Source organism: Peromyscus californicus, unplaced genomic scaffold (genome assembly GCF_007827085.1).
Source record: "Peromyscus californicus insignis strain IS unplaced genomic scaffold, ASM782708v3 Scaffold_7__1_contigs__length_154581171, whole genome shotgun sequence".
Taxonomy (NCBI): Eukaryota; Metazoa; Chordata; class Mammalia; order Rodentia; family Cricetidae; genus Peromyscus; species Peromyscus californicus.
The window spans coordinates 95,866,253-95,888,052 of NW_026294595.1; the positions used below are offsets into that span (position 1 = coordinate 95,866,253).

Here is a 21,800-nt window from a genome sequence, read left to right on the forward strand (position 1 = left end):
GCCGAGCCTCACTTCCCGCCGACCCCCGCCACGGCCTCCGCCACAGCGTCCGCTCCGCCCGGCCCCGCGCGCCCGCCAATCGGCAGTTACCAGCTGGTTCATCCCGCCCGACGCGGCGGGGATGCAGCCAATCGGCGGCTGCCACACTGCGGCCCCCGAGCCGGCCTAGGGGGTGGGGACCTCGGCAGCAGGTCCGCCCGGGCCAGACGCGCGAGCGCAGGCAGCGGCTGCAGGTTGCGGGTTCTCCCTTCTCGGTTCCCCGGTCCCGACCCTCCGACCGCCCCCCCCGCCGCGTCTCGCCGCCATGCGCTTCAGCCGCCTAACGCTGCTCCCGGGCGTGGCGCTGCTGCTCGCCTCGGCCCGCCTCGCCGCCGCCTCCGACGTGCTGGAACTCACGGACGAAAACTTCGAGAGTCGCGTCTCGGACACGGGCTCAGCGGGCCTCATGCTAGTCGAGTTCTTCGCCCCCTGGTGAGGCCACTCTCCTGCGGGATCGGGCCCGGAGGACCGGCGGGGCGCGGGGGCGGTTGGGCCTACGCAGCGCGGGCGCCCTCCACTCTCCGGCGGGCCTGGCTGCCGCTGCCTCCTTGCCGGTCGGTGGCAGCCGGGAGGCGCTCGGCCCGGAGTCGGGGTGGGGGCAGGGGCAGATCCGGGAAGGAGAAAGCCTAGGTTCCCGCTTAGGGCCACGTCCTTACCTCCGTGTTCTTGCTGCACTTCCTATGTGGAGGACTTACCCGTCCCCTCCCCCTCCGATCTGTATCTTTCAGTATCTAGGTGAGTCAGTGTAGACGGCCCCTTGTCTGCGGATCAGGCAGGCATCCTCGAGCCTTAGGGAGGAGGCGGAGCACGGGTCCTGGGTCCCAGGGTATTTCTCCTCGTCCCCACCTCAGAACCATCGGTTTCTAACCAAGGTCACTCAGTGGCTGCGGAACGATCCTAAGTGCTTACTTGAGACAGGCCATTATTTTGTCCATGGCATGGCATACAGTAGTTTACATTAAGCTTCAGAGGCCTCCATTAAAAAGAGAGTAAATGAACGAGAATAATTTCACTAGGATCTATCATCCTTGTCAGCTTTAGATAATTACAGAAAATAAGACTCAAATGAGAAAGTAACCACGGTTATATACACCACTTGAGGGGCCGCTTAGCCTAACAAAAGCGTAGATTCTTTAGAGTGAGTGCGACCAAATAAGAACTTGCATGGGAAGGGAGAGCAAATAGCATTTCTGGTTCTGTCACTTAGAGTGGTGGGTTGGGTAATTTACAAATTATTACCACAGCAAACTAATATAACACAGAAATAGTTCAATAGGTGTGTGTTTTTTTTTTTGTTTTTTTTTTTTCCTTCTGGCACAATGGCCCTTAATTCAGAACTATTCAAAAGTACCAGTAAAGCAGTGTTTACAGTTACACTGTAACTTATCTTTGCTTCTGACCCAGTGGGAACGAGACATTCCAAGCTTATCTGCCTGACTTAGATGGGTCACACTCAAAAGTCCTGTAGTGAAGACTGCCTGAATCAGGATATACTAGAGACAGGAAGCAAATTGTATTTCAGCGTGGGGTATTTTGTGTTCGGGGCATTCTGTGGCTAACAGTCAGTACTGATAACACATAGATGACATTTATACATCCCTAGAATTCATGTTCTCCCTTAGAAACAATTTATCATAGTTACATAATCATGCTGTTAACTTTGAGGGGGTGTCAGTTGGGTCCGGCTTCTTTGACTGGAGGGGTCATCCATTTGGAGAATTGTGGACGGTTACACAATGAGTTTAAAGCAGTTTTTAGTTAAGGCTTTGGGATATGGCTCAGTGCTTGCCGTGTTCAATTGCCATTATGGAAAATACTTACATAAATATTTAATATTGAAGCTTTTCCTCCCCCTCCGAGACAGGGTTTCTCTGTAGTTCTGGCTCTCACTCTGTAGCCCAGGCTGGTGCTTTTCTCTTTCTTAAACCAGTTCCTCTGTGTCGTCCAGGCTGACCTCGAACTCAAGATCTTCTTGCTCTAGCCTCCTTTTTTTTCTTTTGAGACAGGGTTTCCTGTAGCCTAGCTGGGCTTCAGATCCTCTTGCCCCTCTCCTAAATACGCCACCACACCTGGCTTCAGGCTCGCCTTTCTCCTAAAAAGTGTTGCGCCCGCTTGCCTCAAGACTACATATCCCATCATGCACGAGCCATCAAGAGTTGGGTGGCTTTCTGCTGTGGTGTCTGCTTTCAGTAGGCTCAGAAGATAAAGTCATCTCCCACATTGCTAGCAGGGTCATCTTTTCAACATTGAGGTTTCATTACAGCCTCCCACCCCAACCTCCTCCAGACTGGGATTCCTATAGGGAAAGAACAGCCAGCTTTTTATCAGAGGCTAAAATAGTTGCACCTGACACAGTGTAGCATGAAGTGATTACTGAGTAAATGTGTGTTGGAGTTGTCTGCTGCTAAGCACCCTCTCTGAGAGGAGGTGAATTCTCCGTTTTAATATTGGCGGGGGCAGGCAAAAGAGGCAGTGGGTTCTGTGACAGACCTTGATTCCCCTTAAAGTGCACCGGATTTCTATGCCCGGCTGGTTGCCGTCTTTTTCATCCGAATAAGAACCCACCTTGTGCTACTGTTGAGCAGTTGCTTTGTCTCGGCCTGTAGTACACTGATTTCTTCCCAGATTCACTGTGTCTCGGTTACTTTTCTATTGCTGTGACAAAACGCCACGATCAAGGCCGTTCGTTAAAGGAAGGTTTTATTCGGAGGGGGGTTTGCGATGGAGGATTGGAGTCGTTGACCATCAGCAGGGGCTATTGCTGAGAGCTCTGCTCACAGACGGAGACAGCCTTGAGGCGGTGCGGGCTAAATGGGAATGGTGTGGGGGTTTGAAGCCTTAACGCTGGACCCCTCTCCCCTTCGGTGACACACCTCCCAGTCCTTCCCAAAAACGGTGTGCCAAAGCAGAGAGGGACCAAGAGTTCAGGGATTTGCCTGTGGGGTTTTTATGTGTAATAATGGAGGATATCAAGTACACTGGAACTGGGTTACACATGGTTGTGAGTCACCTTGTGGGTGCTGGGAACAGAACTCAGTTCCTCTGCAAGAGCTGAGCCATCTCTCCAGCTCTGTTTCTTAAAAACATTTTACTAAAGTTGGGCGGAGGTGGCACACGCCTTTAGACCCAGCACTCGGAAGGCAGAGGCAGGCGGTTCTCTGTGAGTTCGAGGCCAGCCTAGTCTACAGAACGAGTTCCAGGACAGGCACCAAAACTACTCGGAGATACCCTGTCTCAAATAAGCCTAATAATAATAATTTACTGTTGTGGGATCAAAGAGATTGGTGGTGTTTGTTCTCTCCTCCTACTTTACATGGACTCTGGGGCTCCCTAGTTGTCGGGCATGGGTGGCAGTTAGTGGATGCTGTTACCTGCTGACCTGTGTCATGCTGCAGTGCTGCCCCACCCCGGTCCTGGACATTGAGACCCAGACCTTCCCCATGTAAGGAAACATTCTGCAGCTAAGCTACCTCCCCAGCTTGAATTCATCCTTTTCCCCCACCCTTCTCTCCCTCTCCCCCATCTTCTCTCCCTCTCTCTCCCCTTTCCTCCTCCAGGTAGGGGGATAGAGTTTATAAGCTTAGTTTGGTCTTGAACTTGCTGTATGGCTCATGGCCTTGAGCTCAGTAGCTTTCCTGCCTCAGCTTCAAAGGTGCTGGAATTACAGGCATGTGCCTTTGTGCTGGGCTTCTTGGGGATTCTCAACATTGGCCCTGCATACTTTTTTATTTTAATGTGTTCATCTCTTTCTTTTTGGAGACAGGATCTCACTATGTGGACCAGTCTGGCTTCAAACTCAGATCCACCTGCCATCGCACCTGGCCTTCTCTGGGTATTTTTATATATATTTGTAAAATGGACGTTTTTTTTTTCTTTTTTAGGATAGTTGAGGTAAAGATGGTAACTTTTGCTCTAATGGTGACAGTTACTGCAATAGAAAGTCAACAGCAAAGAGATAGGCAAGATGCTAGATGCCTGTTAGCTCAGTTTTTCCGAAGCTGAGGTATGAGCATTGTAAGTTTGAAACTGCCTGGGCTACAGAAAAAGACCCTGTCCCCAAAGAGAAGATGAGATGAAACCTCTCCTCTGCTGCTGTGTGACTATAGACAACTGCTGCCTCTGTTTCCTTCCCAGTGCTGTATGTATTACTGGCTGTAGTCATAATCTGCAGACTTCTTGTACAGTAACTCTGCTGTTCACCTTACTTGAGTACCTACTCTTTCCTCTCTGAAGCCTTAAAGGCCCAAACCAGATCGTATCCTTTAAACCCTTGGAAATGGGGTGTAGTGCTATATGCATGTAATCCCAGCACTTGTGAGAGAGAGAAAGGGAGGGAGATTGCTGTACGTCCTAGGACCGCCTGGTCTGCATAGCAAGTTCCAGGCCAGCCAGGGCTACCTAGTGAGATCATGTCTTCAGATAGACAGACACCATGAATCAGCATCAAGTGCCTTTTCTTTCTTCTTCCAATATAATTGAACAGAACCGGCTGGAGGGCTACATAGAATGAAGTACAGAAGACGTTGATTCACTCATAGGCACGCTAAGCTGAAGGAGTATCATGGCCTATTTAAGGCTATATTGGGCTGTATGGTTTCAGGATAGCCTGGAGCTACAAAGTGAGACCCTGTCTTTAAAAAAGAAACAACAACAAAAAAAAACCAAGGCCAGAAGGTGATACACGCCTTTAATTCCAGCCCTGGGGAAGCAGAGGCAGGTGGGTCTCGGAGTTCGAGGCCAGCCTGGTCTATAGAGTGAGTTCTAAGACAGCCAAGGCTACATGGAGAAGCCTTGTCTTGAAGAACTTTAAAAAACAACAGCAGCAAGCATCCCACCTGAGCTTCAGCACGCTAGAAAGCACTTTTAAGGAGGTAGCAGGCCTGAGTTCACAGTTCTCACTTGACCATGAGAACTGATCAAAACATAAGCTGGTATACTTTCCCCAGAGGGTTACCTGCAACACCTGCTCTTCTATCCAGGAAGGCCTAACAGTCCCACAGGTGTGCTTACCATGCATTTAGGTGTGTGGTGCATTCTTGTCACGGCCAGCACCAGCTGTACATTATCTCTGCCGAAGCCCAATGGGTTGCAGCGGGATCCCTTTGAGGTTGAAGAGTTCTGTAACCTCCCTACAGACAGCGAAAATAGAAAACAGGAGGAAAGAAGCCAGGCACGGTGGCACCTGTCTATTATCCCCAGAATTTGGGAAATGGTGAATGCCTTTAATCCCAGTACTTGAAAGGCAGAGCCAGACAGATCTTCTGAGTTCGAGGCCAGCCTGGTCTACAGAGCGAGATCCAGGACAGGCACCAAAACTACACAGAGAAACCCTGTCTCGAAAAAACAAAAAAATCAGAGGTCTGGGTTCCAGCTTGATGTTGAATAATTGATATAGCATGCCTACAATCAGCATAAGGAAGGTCACAGCCTAGGGATTGTGTAACAATACCCTGTCTTTAAAAAAACAACCAAAACAGTAGTATAGTAGTATGATTTGAGATTTTTCCTAGATAGAAACATCAGTAAGTTTGTGTTAAACTAAGAATCTGACTTTTTTTTTTTTTAAATAGGTGTGGACATTGCAAGAGGCTTGCCCCTGAGTATGAAGCTGCAGCAACTAGATTAAAAGGAATAGTCCCATTAGCAAAGGTGAGCATCAGTGGAGTCACCAGAAAGGAATATGAAATATTCTTTATTGCATGTATGTGTGGGCATGTGTGCATATACCTGTTTGAGTCCTTGGGCTTGGCAGTAAGCTCTTTTACATGCTGAGCCTTTTCACTTGCCCACGTGTATTTTGGGTGGCTGAATGGTTAAGAGCATTTGGCCTCTCTTACAGGGGACATGGGTTTATTTCCCAGTTCTCAGGCCATGGCTTACAACCATGTGTACCTCCAGTCCCAGGGGATATGATGCCCTCTTCTGAACCTGGTACATATACATGTGGACAGAGCACTCATACACAAAATACAACACTAAAGTTGGGGGGGGTGGTAAGACTCTCGTCATGGAAACTGTAGTGTGGCCCATTGAGTGTCACAGTTTACCCTTTAGTCCATTTATTTTCACTTGAAAGTGTTCATTGCCACGAGTCATTGGTCTGATTCCAGGCCTCCCTCTGGCTTCTGCTACACCACTGATAATGAACTCTCACTGGGGCTCCTTTTGGATATCCTGTAGTTGTCCTGTGCTGTAGAGGTCCTGCTGTTTGGATCTGTAGGTTTGTCCCTTCACATGCTCCAATGGTTCGTAGATAAGGTGGATGTTGGGGTGGGCCAACTCTAGCCCTGGTTCTGGGCCTGGGTGGTAGCTGGATTGGTCAGCCCACCAGCTTTCTTTCATGGTCACTATCTGGGCGAGCTCTCCAGCACTGCCTCGGCCGGCTCACCCAATGCAGCCTGCAGCAAGGAGCCAGGCCAGTTCTCATGTTCTCAGGTCCTCAGATCAGCTTACCCACATTCACACCACAGATTCTTTTTCTGTTGGTTTGTTTGGTTTTGGTTTTGGTTTTTCTTTTAAATTTTGTTTTATTTTGGGGGGAGGTTGCAAGGGCAGAGGGCAAATGCAAGAGGACAGGGAGATGAGTGGGATCAGAATACACGTTTGAAATCCACAAAGAGTCAATAAAAGTTAAAAGAATTTTTAAAATAAGAGCATGCTAAATAAGAACTAAGGGCAGACAAAGACAATAAAGGTATAGCTGTAAGCATGAGAAGAAATAGTGAATTTTCTAATCTACCCTGATGTTAGTCAGTAATGGGATCAGAAAAAAAGACATGGGATATTGCTGAGTATGTAGCCAAGTGGTAAATTTAAGGTTGGTATTTGTTTTCATAGTTTTTTTTTTTGTGTTTTTTTTTTTTTTTTTTTGAGACAGGGTTTCTCTGTGTAGCTTTGTGCCTTTCCTGGAACTCACTTGGTAGCCCAGGCTGGCCTCGAACTCACAGAGATCCGCCTGGCTCTGCCTCCCGAGTGCTGGGATTAAAGGCGTGCGCCACCACCGCCCGGCTGTTTTCATAGTTTTAAGAGCTAGCTGTAGTGCTGACCTGTGATGTCAGCATTTGGGAGGTAGAGACAGGATTAGAAGTTCAAGACTAGCCTGAGCTACCTGAGACCTTGTCTCCAATAAACAGGCAAAAGTAGTAATGATTAATCAATTTGGCCATTCTGTAGTACTCTGAAGGAATAAGCTCACTGTGTTCCAGTTTAAAGGTCATGTCTCTACTAACCAGATCAGTAGTTTGTATATTGGAAGGTTTGTTGTACTTTTTGTTTTTTTGAGAATGGGTTTCTCTGTGTTGCCCTGGCTGTCCTGTAGACCAAGTTGGCCTTGAACTCACAGAGATCCTTCTGCTTCTGCCTCCTGGGATTAAGGGCGTGCACCACCACCACCTGGCTATATATTAGAAGTTTTTAAAACTATAATCTGTTTTCTGTGGTTTTAAACTAATTGTTTCTGTTATGTAACAAGTATTGATGCATTTACCAATAGACAAATTATTTGCACTTGGGAGGCAGAGGCAGGCAGATCTTTGTGAGTTCAAGGCCAGCCTGGGCTACAGAGTGAGTTCCAGGAAAGGCACTAAAGCTACACAGAAACCCTGTGTGTGTGTGTGGGGGGGGGGGGGGGGGGGGATTATACCCTATCCCAGATAAAGGTGGGCATACTAAGCACATGCCTTCGGTAATGATTGTTATCAAAGTAAATCACTGTTGGGACTGAGAATGTAGCTCAGTAGTAGAGCATTGGGTTTGATCTGTGTGAAAAGGAAAGGGGGCATTAATGAAATACTTTAAATGGATATTAACTTTAGAATTTTTATGTGAGGCCAAGGAATCTAAATTCTGAAGCATCTCTTATGCAGTTCTGATCTAGTTAGATAGTACTAATATACCTTTAAGGTCTAATGACCTAGGGTAAGTATGCCAAGAAGTGTTGATCCTCTATGGGTATAGCTAGTCGTAATGTTTTGGGACTAAGATCTTGCAGCAGATACGTAGATAACAAAATGACTCTTGTTCTGTCTACTCTTAGGTGGATTGCACTGCCAACACAAACACCTGTAATAAGTATGGAGTCAGCGGCTACCCAACCCTTAAAATATTTAGAGATGGGGAAGAAGCGGGTGCTTATGATGGGCCCAGGACTGCTGGTAAGGATCGGATTGCACGGGACCCAGGCTAGGTTTCAGGTTCTTGTTTGTGTTTTCAAGACGATAGAGCTCTGGCTGTCCTGGAATTCACTGTGTAGGCCAGAATAGCCTTGAATTTGCAGAGATCAGCCTGTCTCTGCCTCCCAAGTGCTAGGATTAAAGTCGTGTACCACTTACACGTGGCTTAAGTTTAAATTTCTAATCCTCGTGCCTCAGTTTTACAAGTAATGGCATTATAGGCATGTGCCATCTTCCTGCCTTGGATTATATTCTGGAAGTTGAATTAATGTTTTGTTAAGATTTCATTGAGTTGTAGGTGATGGTGGCACACGCCTTTAATCCCAGCACTCGGGAGGCAGAGGCAGGTGAATTCAAGGCCAGCCTGGTCTACAGAGTGAGTTCCAGGACAGGCTCCAAAAGCTACACAGAGAAACCCTGTCTTCAAAAAACCAAAAGAAAAAAGAAAAGAAAAACCAAAAAAAGAAAAAAGATTTCAGCATACTTACCAGTCATAAAAATAGCTCAATTTAGAGCAATTTTTGTTAGGTAATGGAAAGCTTCTCTGTCTAAATGACTTGATTATGAAGATAAATATAAGAAATATTTGAACTTCAAATACAAGCTCAACTAAGCTTTTCATTTAATAATTGCTATCAATTTTATCTGCTCTGTCAGATTCTCTCGAGACATAGTAGATGTTGGTCCTTTCTGATGTTTGTGTTCTAGTTGATGGAAGGTGAAAGGCAGTCGTCACATTCATGTCGGTTATAGATAGTGGTAGAGTATTTGACTGATAGTGTGCAGGTGTCAGGTTCAGTCCCCAGCATAGCCAAGAAAACTATCTTGTGCTCGTTAATTACAATGGCTACTACTATTTTAAAAGCGGGGGGCGCGGCTGGGGAAGGTAGCTCAGTGGAGAATCACTTCGTTATCATGATTGGGATAACCTTGGGTTGGATCAGCAGCATACATACATATATTGACGAGGATTTAGAGACATGGGAACCATTGTATACTGTTGATGGAAATGAAAAGTAATAGAGCTACTGTGGTAGATGATGTGATGATTCCTCCAGAAATTCAAAGCAGAGTTTACCGCTGAGTGTAGTGATACACACCTTTAATCCCAGTGCACAGGAGGCAGAAGCAGGCAGATTTCTTGAGTTTTAAGCCAGCCTGGTCAACATTGTGAGACTCTGTCTCAGGAAAAAAACAAAACAAAAACAAAATAATAAAAGTTCAGGGTCATCCTCAGCTACATAGTGAGTTTAGGGCCAACCTTAGCTACATAGGACCCTGTCTCCAAAAAAAAAAAAAAAAAAAAAAAAGCTACTAGTAACCATACAACTTAGGGTTTTGTTTGGCCTCACAAGAACTGCACCACTGAGCCACTATATGAATGGGAAGTTCATTTATTTACAGAATAGATGTTCCTGAACTTTTTATGAGATAGGTATTATAAAGTTCCTGTCTATTTGGAGTTTAATTGGTAGTCAAGAAAGAGGCTAAAAAAAAAATAGATAAGCCAGGCGGTGGTGGCTCACACCTTTAATCTCAGGACTTGGGAGGCAGAAGCAGGTGGATCTCTGTGAGTTCGAGGCCAGCCTGGTCTACAGAAGTTCCAGGACAGCCAGGGATACGCAGAGAAAACCTGTCTTGAAACACACACACACACACACACACACACACACACACACACACACACACACACACACACCCGCAGCCAAAAAAAAGGAAGAAGAAAGAAAAATGGTAAATCTCTTAACAAGTATAAATTCCTATATTCTTTGACTAATTTCCAGAAATTAGTACAGATATATTGTGCAAATTCACCTGCAGATAAGGTTGTTTATCATGGAATCTTTTGAGAAAGCAAAAGATTAGAAATAAATGTCAATTGTCATGGGTTAAATAAATCACAGTATGTAAATTAAAAAAATACTCTGCAGCTATAGCAGACAGTTGAAGGTCTGTCAGGATGGCTCAGTGTGCACCTACCACCAACCATAACAGTCCCCAGAACCCACATGGTGGAAGGAAAGAGCCAGCTTCTACAGGGTTCCCTCTGACGTCACACAGGTACCGTCGTATCTCACGCACAATAAATGTGAAGATTCTTTGTTTTGTTTTTCGAGACAGGGTTTCTCTGTGTAGCTTTTGCACCTTTCCTGGAACTCGCTTTGGAGACCAGACTGGCCTCGAACTCACAGAGATCCACCTGCCTCTGCCTCCCAAGTGCTGGGATTAAAGGCGTGCGCCACCACCGCCCGGCTAGATTCCTTTTTTAAAAGGGACGGTAGAAGTAGCACAGCTCAGTATGAGTTTGGCATGAATTATTTCTATGTACTGTGTTAACTAACCAGAACTGCTTGAGTCTGGCATAGTGATACATCCTTGTAATCCTAGCACTTGGAAGGGTTGGGAGGAGGAGGAGGAAGCAGGAGGTCAAAGCAGCCTCTGCTGCTCCACAACCAAGGCTGAGGGGCCTGTCTAAAAGCAAAGAGTGGGTGTGGTTTTACCGTAGAGAAAGGCAGGCAGACATCTGTGAGTTTAGGATACCTCCCCACCCCACTGTGCTCCCCCAAAAGACAAAACAGTATATTGCCATCTTGGAGATAAAAGAATGTAATTTCCTTTGTGTTTGTGTTTTAGAGAGATATACCAATTGCTTTTTGGCCTTTTGGGCTAAAATCAAGTAGAAGGATACACAAACTAAAGCTGAACTTTTGTATATGGAAAAGAAATTTAGGTTTAGGGACAGGAGTAGGAAGAAAACTTCATTGAAAACATACATTGTTTTGTCCTTTTGAAGTTTGAATCATTCTAATCCTTCTCAAAAATCATGTGTCCATGCAATTTTTGTCTTCTAAGATGGAATTGTCAGCCACTTGAAGAAGCAAGCAGGACCAGCTTCCGTTCCTCTCCGGTCTGAGGAAGAATTTAAGAAGTTCATTAGTGATAAAGATGCTTCGGTGGTGGGTAAGTAGCAGGTGTTTGGTTATGCTACAAAATTGATTGGATTTTTAAAAGCCTCCGTGTTTGGGAAAACGACAGTTAAAGCAGCCTAGGGCAAGCCTGAAGCAGTTAAAAGGTAACTGACAAAGCTGAGTCAGGAACTAACAGGGAAGGAGAACAGGGTCCTGTGTGGGTTCGTTTTCTTAGAGGTGTGAAGGTTTAAATTCAGTTAGGAGACCAGAATAGGAGTGTGGCTGGCTTACCTCCCACCCCCACCCCACAGTGCTGCGAAGTTATCTTGCCTCCTCATCCCTGCCTAGCAAGTGCTCTGCCATGAGCGGTATATTCCTAGTTCTGTCCCTTCTGTAACTCAGAGAGCTAAGTCTTTAGCAGGGTAGTTAAACTGAAAATAAGGTTTAAGGCAAGGGGATACAATAGTCAATTTCTATCTCTATTTTCAATTTTTATAGGTATCTTCGTGATTATTGATCAAGTTTCTGTTGCTATATGTAGCTGGAGAGCTTCTCTCCAGGTCCCACCAAGCCCCCACAGCCCACTTATAAACATACAGACGCTTATATTATTTAAACTGCTCGGCCATTAGCTCAGGCCTACCGTTGTCTAGCTCTTACTCTTATACTCAGCCCATTTCTGTTCATCTGTATGTTGCCACGTGTTCCGTGTCCTGTTCTCTCAATTCTCCTCTCTTCTAGTCCCGCCTATACTTCCTGCCTGGCTACTGGCCAATCAGTGTTTTATTTATCAATCATCCACAGCAGCTATAAATACCTGAGGCTGGGTCATGCAAAGGAAAGAGATTTGTTTTATAGTTGAGGATGTTCAAAAAAGACAGTGCACAAACATTTTTGAGTTCTGGTGCAGGTCATGGAAGAAATGCATGCAGCAAGGAGAGATTTTACTGTGGGCAGAAAGAGAAAGGAGGTGTCGGCCTTACCAACACACCCACCCAACTGAAAGAAATGCTGTGGGTGTGTATGGTGTACATGTGTACCACACTGAAGTTAAAACCTGGGGCCCAGGCGGACATGGTAGCACTCAGGAGTCAGAGGCTGGGGAATCTCCGAGTTTGAAGCCAACTTGGCCTACAGAGTGAGTTCCAGGACAGCCAGGGCTGTTACACAGAGAAACTGGCTTGAGAAAAAACTTGGTCTCAAATGTGCTAGGCAGTTGTTCTACCACTGAATTATACACTTTAGCTCTTTATTTTATTTTTAGATGTGGTAGATAACACATTTGATTAAAAACTAAATTTAGTGGGGTATGGTAGCATACGGCTTCAATCCCAGCTTCCAGGAGGTGGAGACAGGCATCTCTTGTTCTAGGCCGACCAGAGGTAAACAGTGAAAACAGACCTTGCCCCCCCCAAAAAAAACCAGAAAACACACACACACACACACACACACCAACCACTTAAATTTAAACGTGTAACTGATGTTTACATTTGTTAGTCTCCTAAACAATAAAATAAAACTTAGTCTCTGTAATAGCAGATATTTTACCATTTAAATTTGACCTACCTGGATTTAGTTAATTCTATGTTACAAAGAATGTGTGCTAGAAAATGGCTTGGTGGTTAAGAGGACTTGCTGCTTGTTCAGAGTTCTGTTCCCAGCACACACACTGGGTGGCTAACAGATGCCTATAACCAGCTTCAGGGTACTGATGTCCATCTGGCCTCCTGGAGTACCTGCACCAGACGGGTCACTCACTCACACCAATAGAAATAACTTCCCTTTTTTCCCTCAATAATTAATCATAAGGAGCCTTTTTACTGGTCTGTTTCATGTGTTTCAGTGTTTTTGCTTCCATGTTTGCGCATGCACCACATGTGTGCCTACATCTCAGAGAGATCAGAAGGTGTTACATTCTCTGGACTAGAGTTACAGATGGTTGTTGAGCCATCATTTAGGTGCTGGGAACTGAACCCAGGTCCTTTGGAAGAACGGCTGGTGCTTTTAACCACTGAGCTGACATTCTGGCCCCCATTGTTGTTTTAATCTAATACCTGAAGTAGTTCTTAAAACTCTTAAGAAGTGAGGAAGTTTGCCCAGATCTATTCTGGAGAAGTCGAAGGAAGACTTCAGTTCTACCAAATCCTCCCCCTTCCTTTTTCTAGAGGGTAGAGGAAGAAGTCTTAGTGTAAGTGTTGTGTCAGATGTCTGAAGTAGCCTGGTCTTAACCTGAAGTACCTTTGTTTAACTGTAATAGACTGAAGGCTTTGAAACCTAGAGGAATAATGTAATTCCTTGTGTTTGACATTTCCTGTGCAGGTTTTTTCAGGGATTTATTCAGTGATGGGCACTCTGAGTTCCTAAAAGCAGCCAGCAACTTGAGAGATAATTACCGATTTGCACACACCAACATTGAGTCTCTGGTGAAGGAGTACGATGATAATGGAGAGTAAGTGACTGAATTGAATGCCCTTATCTCTTACTGTGAGCTTGGTTATTACTTAGTTTGTATTTTGTTTCCAGAAATGTTAATGAGCCCTGCTAGGCATTATAAGCTCAGTCTATAAGACTGTGAAGGGCATCGATAGAAGGAGACAGTATATAAGCAAGTACGTAGAGAAATGTAAGTGCTGTATTGCACATTTGCTATAGAAATATATAAAAGGGAGGAGTTTTTTCCCCTTCTTGTGGGCTGGGGGATATTAGAAAAAGCTATAGGGCCAGGCTGTGGTGGTGCATGCCTTTAATCTCAGCACTCAGGAGAAAGAGACAGGCAGATCTCTGAGTTCGAGGACAGCCAGGGCTACATACAGAAACCCTGTTTTGAAAAGCCAAAGGAAAGAAAAGGCTGTATATGTTTGAGAGATGGTTCATGGTTAAAAGCTGGTACTCTTCTTGCAGAGAACCAGAGTTTAGTTCTAAGCAGTTTATAACTCTAAGCAGTTTATAACATCTCAGGCAGTTTATAACTACCTGTAACTATTTCAGCGTTCTGACAGATGTTGTTCTGACAGATGTTGTTCTGACTTCTGTGGGAACCCACATGGACATGTCACAAGAAAAGCCTTCATAGAAGGAGGTGGTTCACCTTCCCCCACCCCCACCCCCAGCAGGGTTTCTCTTTGTAGACCAGGCTGGCCTCGAACTCACAGATCCCCCTGCCTCTGCCTCCCAAGTTCTGGGATTAAAGGTGTGCACCACCACTGCCCGCTCACCTTTTCTTGAGAAAGAGTCTTGCTGTGTAGATGAAGCTGGATTTGAACTTGCAGCAGTCTTGTCTAGACCATTTCCAGTGAAGAGGTGATTCTTAGTAGATGAGATTTCCCTGGTAGAGTATGGCAATTGGGTTGAGCTCATCTGTACAATGCTTGCCATGCACCCACATAAAAGCCTGAGCATGTTGGTGTACACCTGTTTTGTTTTTAATTTGGTTTTTTGAGACAGGGTTTCTCTGTGTAGTCCTGACTGTCCTGGAGTTCTCTCTGTAGACCAGGCTGGCCACAAACTCACAGAGATCCACATGTCTCTGTTTTCTGATTGCTGGAATTAAGGGTGTCTGAGCTTTAAATGAAATATGAGAGACAGTTCTGCTATTTGATGCTAAGACACTTTTTTTTTTAAAGGGGGATCACTTTATTTCGTCCTTTACATCTTACTAACAAGTTTGAAGACAAAACTGTGGCGTATACTGAACAAAAAATGACCAGTGGCAAGATTAAAAAGTTCATCCAGGAAAGCATGTGAGTATCTCTTTCCTTGTTGTTAGCGCTTTGATAATTCCATGTTATGGCTAGAAAATGACAAAGCTAATGGATTATTTCATTTCAGTTTTGGCATCTGTCCTCATATGACAGAAGACAATAAAGATTTGATACAGGGCAAGGACTTACTTACAGCCTACTATGATGTGGACTATGAAAAGAACGCTAAAGGTTCCAACTATTGGAGAAACAGGTAATAGAAACCATGGTTTTCCTTTGTGGAGACATGTTTACCTGTTATTTGAACAGTTCTAATTATCTTGTTACCCTGGGATGTAAGATTAGATGAGAATGGGAAGGTGATGTGGCTTAGTTGGTACAGTGGTTGCCCTAGGTTTGGTTGTCAGCACCATGTGCACGCATGTGTACATGTGCCCGCTTACATGTGTATAGACCAAAAGACAACTTGCCTACTGTTAAGTTCCTACCATGTGAGTCCTGGGACTCAGACTCAGGTATCAGGCTGAGCCATCTCATCAGCCCTGGCACCACACTTCAAAAAGAAAACAAGAGCAAAGGACTGGGTGTGATGGCACAGGGCTGTAGTCCAAGCATTTAGGAGGCAGAGACAGGACAGTCAGCCATGCTACATACTGAATTTGTGGCTACTCTGGACAGCCTACGACTCTGTCCTTAAAAGAAAAAGGGGGGAAAGTGGAAAGGAACACATAGTTCCAAACACTGCATTTAAAGCCATAAGGACAGTGAACAAACACTATGTACAGATTCTTTTGGACATGAAGTCTTTGTTCTTTGCCTTACTACATTGACTTCAGGCTGTGTAGTAAAAGATGTAAGCCTGATGTACAGCACACTTCAAACATTTTGCCCACTTCTGGGTGCACTTTAACCTTATAAATGTTCTTTTCAAGTCAGTTTTTTTATGCATGCAATAGATTTTACATCTAATAGTATAGGAAAATTCCTATCAGATGGGTTAGGTACCACGACCACTTAAGAGCGATCACTAAGCCACAAAATTGTAATATAGTCAGTGCCTGATGTTACAGACTCAAGCTCATTCCAGAAGGCTGAATGGATCATAGAACTCCTTGCTTTTTAGCTTCTTAGTTTCAAAGACTTAGCCTGGCGTGGTGATGTATGCCTTTAATCCTAGCACTGTGTGAGTTTGAGGCTAGCCTGCTCTACATGCTCTAGGACAGCCAGGACTACGTAAAGAGACCCTGTCTCTTAACCTAAAAAAAAAAAAATGCTTCACCGCGCTGTTACAGTCACGGTACAAATATTTCTCTTATTCCTCACAGGGTGATGATGGTGGCAAAGAAATTCCTTGATGCTGGACACAAACTCAACTTTGCCGTAGCTAGCCGAAAAACCTTTAGCCATGAACTGTCTGATTTTGGCTTGGAAAGCACTACTGGAGAGGTTCCTGTTGTGGCTATCAGAACTGCTAAAGGAGAGAAGTTTGTCATGCAAGAGGAGTTCTCGTAAGTTATTACTTGGCATAGGTTCAGGATTTGACTCCAAGAATCATTAAACACTGGGGATTTAGAAAGAGTGACATTGAGGTAGAGAAAAGTCTCCAGGCAAGGCCTGTGATTATCATTTTTCTCAGCTTAGGTCCTTTCAAGCCTGATTTCTGCGGACTAACAAAAGAGTATCGGCTTGGAATTCTTACATACTTCCACTTCATTAGAAGCAGTGGGTGGAGCTGGGCATGGTGGTGTGCTCTTGAATTCCAGCATGCATTTGGGAGGTGGAAGCAGGAGAGAAGGATCATGAGTTCCAGTGAGAGTCTGTCCTTGCTTTTGCAGGCGGGATGGCAAGGCTCTTGAGCGGTTCCTGCAGGATTACTTTGATGGCAACCTGAAGAGATACCTGAAGTCTGAACCTATCCCAGAGACCAACGATGGGCCTGTCAAGGTATGTTGCTTGAGGTCTCACCACCTATCTGCAGGGGTCTGTTTCTTCCTAAATCTTAACGTTGATAGACCTGGACACATACCTTATTGACATTTCTTTGTTTTTAATGCTGGGGCCCAAACCCATATTAAACAAGTATTCTACCACTGAGCTATATCCCCAGCTAAGAAAACCATTATGGGTCCAAGAGGTGGCTCCATGGGGAAAGCACTTTGCTGCAAAAGCCTGAAGACTTGTTCCCACGTAACAGTGGAAAGAGAGAGGAGAATAAACTCTATAAAGTCCATATTTATGCATATATACACACAATGAGTAAAGGGTTTTGTGGGGTTTTTATTTTTGTTTTATGTGCATTGGTGTTTTGTCTGCATGTATATCTGTAAAGGGTGTCTGATTCCCTGGAACTGGAGTTATAGACAGTTGTGAGCTGCCAAGTTGGTGCTGGGAATTGAACCCAGGTCCTTTGGAAGAGCAGGCAATGCTCTCAACCACTGAGCCATCTCTCTAACCCCATGAGTAAAGTTGTTGTTTTTTTGTTGTTGTTGTTGTTTGTTTGTTTGTTTTGGGTTTTTTTGCATCCCCCCCCCAGGGTTTCTCTGTGTAGTTTTGGTGCCTGTCCTGGATCTTACTCTGTAGACCAGGCTGGCCTCGAACTCACAGAGGTCCGCATGGCTCTGCCTCCCAAGTGCTGGGATTAAAAAATGCGTGCACCACCACCGCCTGGCAAATTTTTTAAAAGAAAGAAAACCGCTCAGTAGCATTTGTTTTTTTATTTCCTGTGACTTCCTAAACATAGTTTTACAGGGATAGATGTGAGGAAAATCTGGCTAATGGGGAATAACAACATGATTATGAGTGTGTAAATGGTGTGATACAAGTTGGGGTGAGTGAGCTTGAGGCTTTGTTTCTCAGCTTTCTTATGACTAGAGAATCTTCTGTTTTCCAGGTTGTGGTAGCAGAAAATTTTGATGACATAGTGAATAATGAAGATAAGGATGTGCTGATTGAATTTTATGCCCCTTGGTGTGGTCACTGTAAGAATCTGGAACCCAAATATAAAGAATTGGGAGAGAAAGTAAGTCTGAACCGTCTATGAATATAAAATTGAGCTGGAAGTTTATATATATTTTAAGCATAGACTTAATTAGTTCCTAAATACTGGTATTTTTTTTCCCCAAACTATTGTTTACATGTTTGCTCTTGACTGCCTCTTAGCCTTTAGAAAATTTCACAGATAGCCAACTTAACACAAATCAGGCTCATTCTACATCATGGTTACAAATGTCTGGGGTCATCTGAATTTTGGTGATGACTTCTGAATTCGTATAGTCCTTTATTGGGGACTAGGGGAGGGTCCGGCCCCTCCATAGTCCCCTCCCAGGGTCCAGGAAGAATGTACAACCAGCTGATAATTAATCTTTGATGATAGGAAATGAATCTATATACACACTTTATTCTTTTGAGCTAGTTCTCGCTCTACAGCTTCTATTCTGCCCTCGTGCCTAGCTCCTTTCTTGCCTAATTTCTGTCTGCATTTATCTGCTGTCTCCTCTAAGTTCTATCTTAATTCCTTCATCTTAGCTCTGCCCCATCTAGGTTCTCATCCATCTAGTTCTTTCCCATATCAGCTCCTCTCCCATCTCCTTCCCTCTCATCTTGTTCTTCCCCATCTGGCTCTTCCTCGTCCTCCATCTTGTTCCTCTGGTACTCTCTTTTAGCCCTTCAATCTAGTTCTTCCCATCTAGTCCGTTCCTCTCCAGCTCTTACCCATCTAGTTCTTCCATTCTCTTTTCCTCTCTCTCCTCTCCGTCTCATTCTCTCAGTCTTCTCTAAGTCTCTCACGAATCCAGTTGTAAACCCAAGCAATAGCAATCCTCTTGAAGAGCAAGGTCACCGGGCTTGAATTCTTATGGAGTCATAAAAGCGGGTAAGAATTTTCTTCAGGCAGTGACCACCAGGCTTTCTTTTACAACCCGAAAGAAGGGTGATAAAGGAGGAGGTCAATAGAGAGCTAATGATCAGTTAGTATATCAAGAAGGGAATTTATATGCTCAATCTACATTCCTAGAAGTGGTTAGGTAAGAAATTAGGAGTCTATTAGTAATAAGGCTGTAAGGAAGGGGGGTCTCACCCTAAATTGCACAATAAAGCTATCTGCCTGACCTAGGGGACAGGTGTTGTTTCATTTGGGCTTGGATGCTTGATAGGTATTTTAGATAAATACACTGTTAGTAGTTCTTGGAAACACACAAGAAAATCATTTTAGGAACTAGCTAATATCTATATATACAAAAGCTAAAATATCACTAAGACTTCTTAAACCATGGCTTGACCTTTGGAGAAGTCCTTGACTTTTCCAAGTAGTAGCTTTTGTGATAGTAGCTGATTTCCATTATATTTTCCTGTGGCTTGCAGCAGTCCTTCATTTTAAAAAGCATGGTGTTTTTCTCTTGTAATGTAGTCCAAGCCAGGTAAATTTAAATGAGGCTATATGTAGTCTTAGTGTTTTGTTTTGAGATAGGGTCTTGTTGTATAGTCTAAGAGCAGCCTGAGCATGTGTGTGCTCAGCCTCCCACATGGAAGGACTAGGCTTGGCCTTATATATAGTCTTCTATAAGAACCAATTCTTAAGAGAAACAGGAGATTAGGAGCTAAGTCTGTGTTCTTCTCGATTAAGCAAAATCTTTAAATAAAACGTATAAAGGTAAAAGGCTACCATTGTCTAAGTCATAAATCAGTAAGTACCTGTTTCTGAAAGCTTTACCAGGCTTTCTTCAAACTCTGAGATCTGTCTGCTTTTGCCTCGAAAGTGCTAGGATTAAAGGCATGGGCCAGTAGGCCCGGGCTGGTAGCAAGTATTTTGAATGAAGTTCTGATTGTGTGCCTTCGGCTAGCCTGGAACTTGCGACGGTCCTGTTTCTGTCTCCAAGTATAGAAGGGAGTGTGTAAGAATGTGCATGTATGTTTGAGGTAGGGTTTCATGCCTTAGCTTAGGACAGCCTGGAGTTTGGGGGCAATACTCCTGCCTCAGTTTTTTCAGAATTGGGATTACAGATTAAGGTCTTGATTGTTGACTTTTTTTTTTTTAAATGTGTAACCTTTTTTTTTTTTTTGGTTTTTCGAGACAGGGTTTCTCTGTGTAGCTTTGCGCCTTTCCTGGAACTCACTTGATAGTCCAGGCTGGCCTCGAACTCACAGAGATCCGCCTGGCTCTGCCTCCCGAGTGCTGGGATTAAAGGCGTGCGCCACCACCGCCCGGCTTAAATGTGTAACCTTTTTTATTAACAGCTCAGCAAAGACCCAAATATTGTTATAGCCAAGATGGATGCCACAGCCAACGATGTGCCTTCTCCATATGAAGTCAAAGGGTAAGTTGGTGAAAAGGAGTTTTTGTTTAGAGATGGAATTTACTTTGTTGCCTAGGCTGGCCTCAAACTCCTGAATTCAGACTAACCTAGCCTCAGCCACCTGAGTAGTTACCATAAACCATTTCCATGCTGACTATAGTTTGGGGGACATGAATTTCTTAGATCTCTAAAAACTCCAGCATGACTCCCAGAAATCTTGTGATCTCTTGTAATTTAATTTAGAGAAATAAAAAGTATAATTTAGGCACTCATGGAGAGTTAACACCCGATCAGATTAGAAACCTCAAAGAAAGGGGATTCTCAGAACACTGCTGGGCAGGTAGATGTTAGGATTGCTCTGAGACCTGAAATTGGTGAAATTTTTTCTTTTTCCTAGTTTTCCTACCATCTACTTCTCACCAGCCAACAAGAAGCTAACTCCAAAGAAGTATGAAGTAAGTGCATTGTCCCATTGCCCCAAAACACACACACTTTTTTTTTTAATGATTTATTTCTTTTTATGTGCGTTGGTGTTTTACTTCTGAGGGTGTCTGATACCCTGGAACTGGAGTTACAGACAGTTGTGAGGTGCCATGTAGGTGTAGGTGGTGGGGATTGAACCTACGTCCTCTGGAAGAGCAGCCAGTGCTCTTAATCATTAAGATCTCTCCAGCCATGATACCTAGTTCTTTTTTTTTTCTTTTTTTTTTTAGACACAGTTTCTTTGTGTATTCCTGGCTGTCCTGGAACTCACTCTGTAGACCAGGCTGGCCTCGAACTCACAGAGATGTGCCTGCTTCTGCCTCCCGAGTGCTGGGAATAAAGGCGTGTGCCACCACCATCCGGCCAATAACCTAGGTGTTTTGTTTTGTTTTTGTTTTTGAGATAGGGTTTTTCTGTGTAGTTCTTGGTGCCTGTCCTGGAGCTCGCTCTGTAGACCAGGATGGCCTTGGATTCACAGAAATCCTCCTGGCTCTCCTTCCCAAGAGCTGGGATTAAAGAAGGGCACCACTGCCGCCCGGCAATACCTAGTTCTTTGATTGGCCTATTTATTTACATTTTATTTGTGGTAGTAGATATGTGTGTGTGAAAGTTAGAGGGCAGTTTTGGGGAGTTCTCGCCTCTGACCATTTGGGATCAAATTCCCAATAAGCCATCTGACTGGCCTTTTACTAGAGTTCTTTAAAAAGTTAAAATCACCTTCCTTTTTTCAGGGTGGCCGTGAACTAAATGATTTTATTAGCTATCTACAACGAGAAGCTACAAACCCCCCTATAATTCAAGAAGAAAAACCCAAGAAGAAGAAGAAGGCACAAGAGGACCTCTAAGCAACAGCCAAACACACCACTTTGTAAAAGGACTCTTACACCAGAGATGGCGGAGCCATCGGAGAGGACAGAGTGGACATCCTCTGAATCCTGTTCAGCTTTCTCTAAACTGTTTCTTAGCTGCACTGTTGATGAAAACACCAGGACCAGTTTATGTTTGTGGTTTGGGGAGAAAATTATTTGTGTTGGGAAGAATGTTCTGGGGGTGGGGGGAATTGAGTTGGGGGTTATTTTCTAATTTTTTTTGTACATTTGGAACAGTGACAATAAATGTGCCCCCTTTATACTGTCGTTTTTTTCCCTTCATGGAAGAGAGAATCGGGGTCTCTAAACTGTTACTATAGAACTTTCAAAGTTGAAG

At 44.3% G+C, this 21,800-nt stretch overlaps 1 protein-coding gene across 1 annotated transcript; it reads left to right on the plus strand.

The window, feature by feature from the left end:
* The first annotated feature begins 176 nt into the window (after positions 1–176).
* Pdia3 (protein disulfide isomerase family A member 3) lies at positions 177–21,723 on the plus strand. The gene is made up of 13 exons (XM_052723220.1): positions 177–471; positions 5,610–5,688; positions 8,075–8,192; positions 11,064–11,171; positions 13,439–13,568; positions 14,743–14,859; positions 14,948–15,073; positions 16,146–16,328; positions 16,656–16,764; positions 17,711–17,839; positions 20,053–20,132; positions 20,509–20,566; positions 21,326–21,723. The coding sequence occupies exons 1-13, from the start codon at positions 305–307 to the stop codon at positions 21,437–21,439; spliced, it is 1,518 nt and encodes a 505-aa protein (XP_052579180.1). The 5' UTR covers positions 177–304; the 3' UTR covers positions 21,440–21,723.
* The last annotated feature ends 77 nt before the right edge of the window (positions 21,724–21,800 follow it).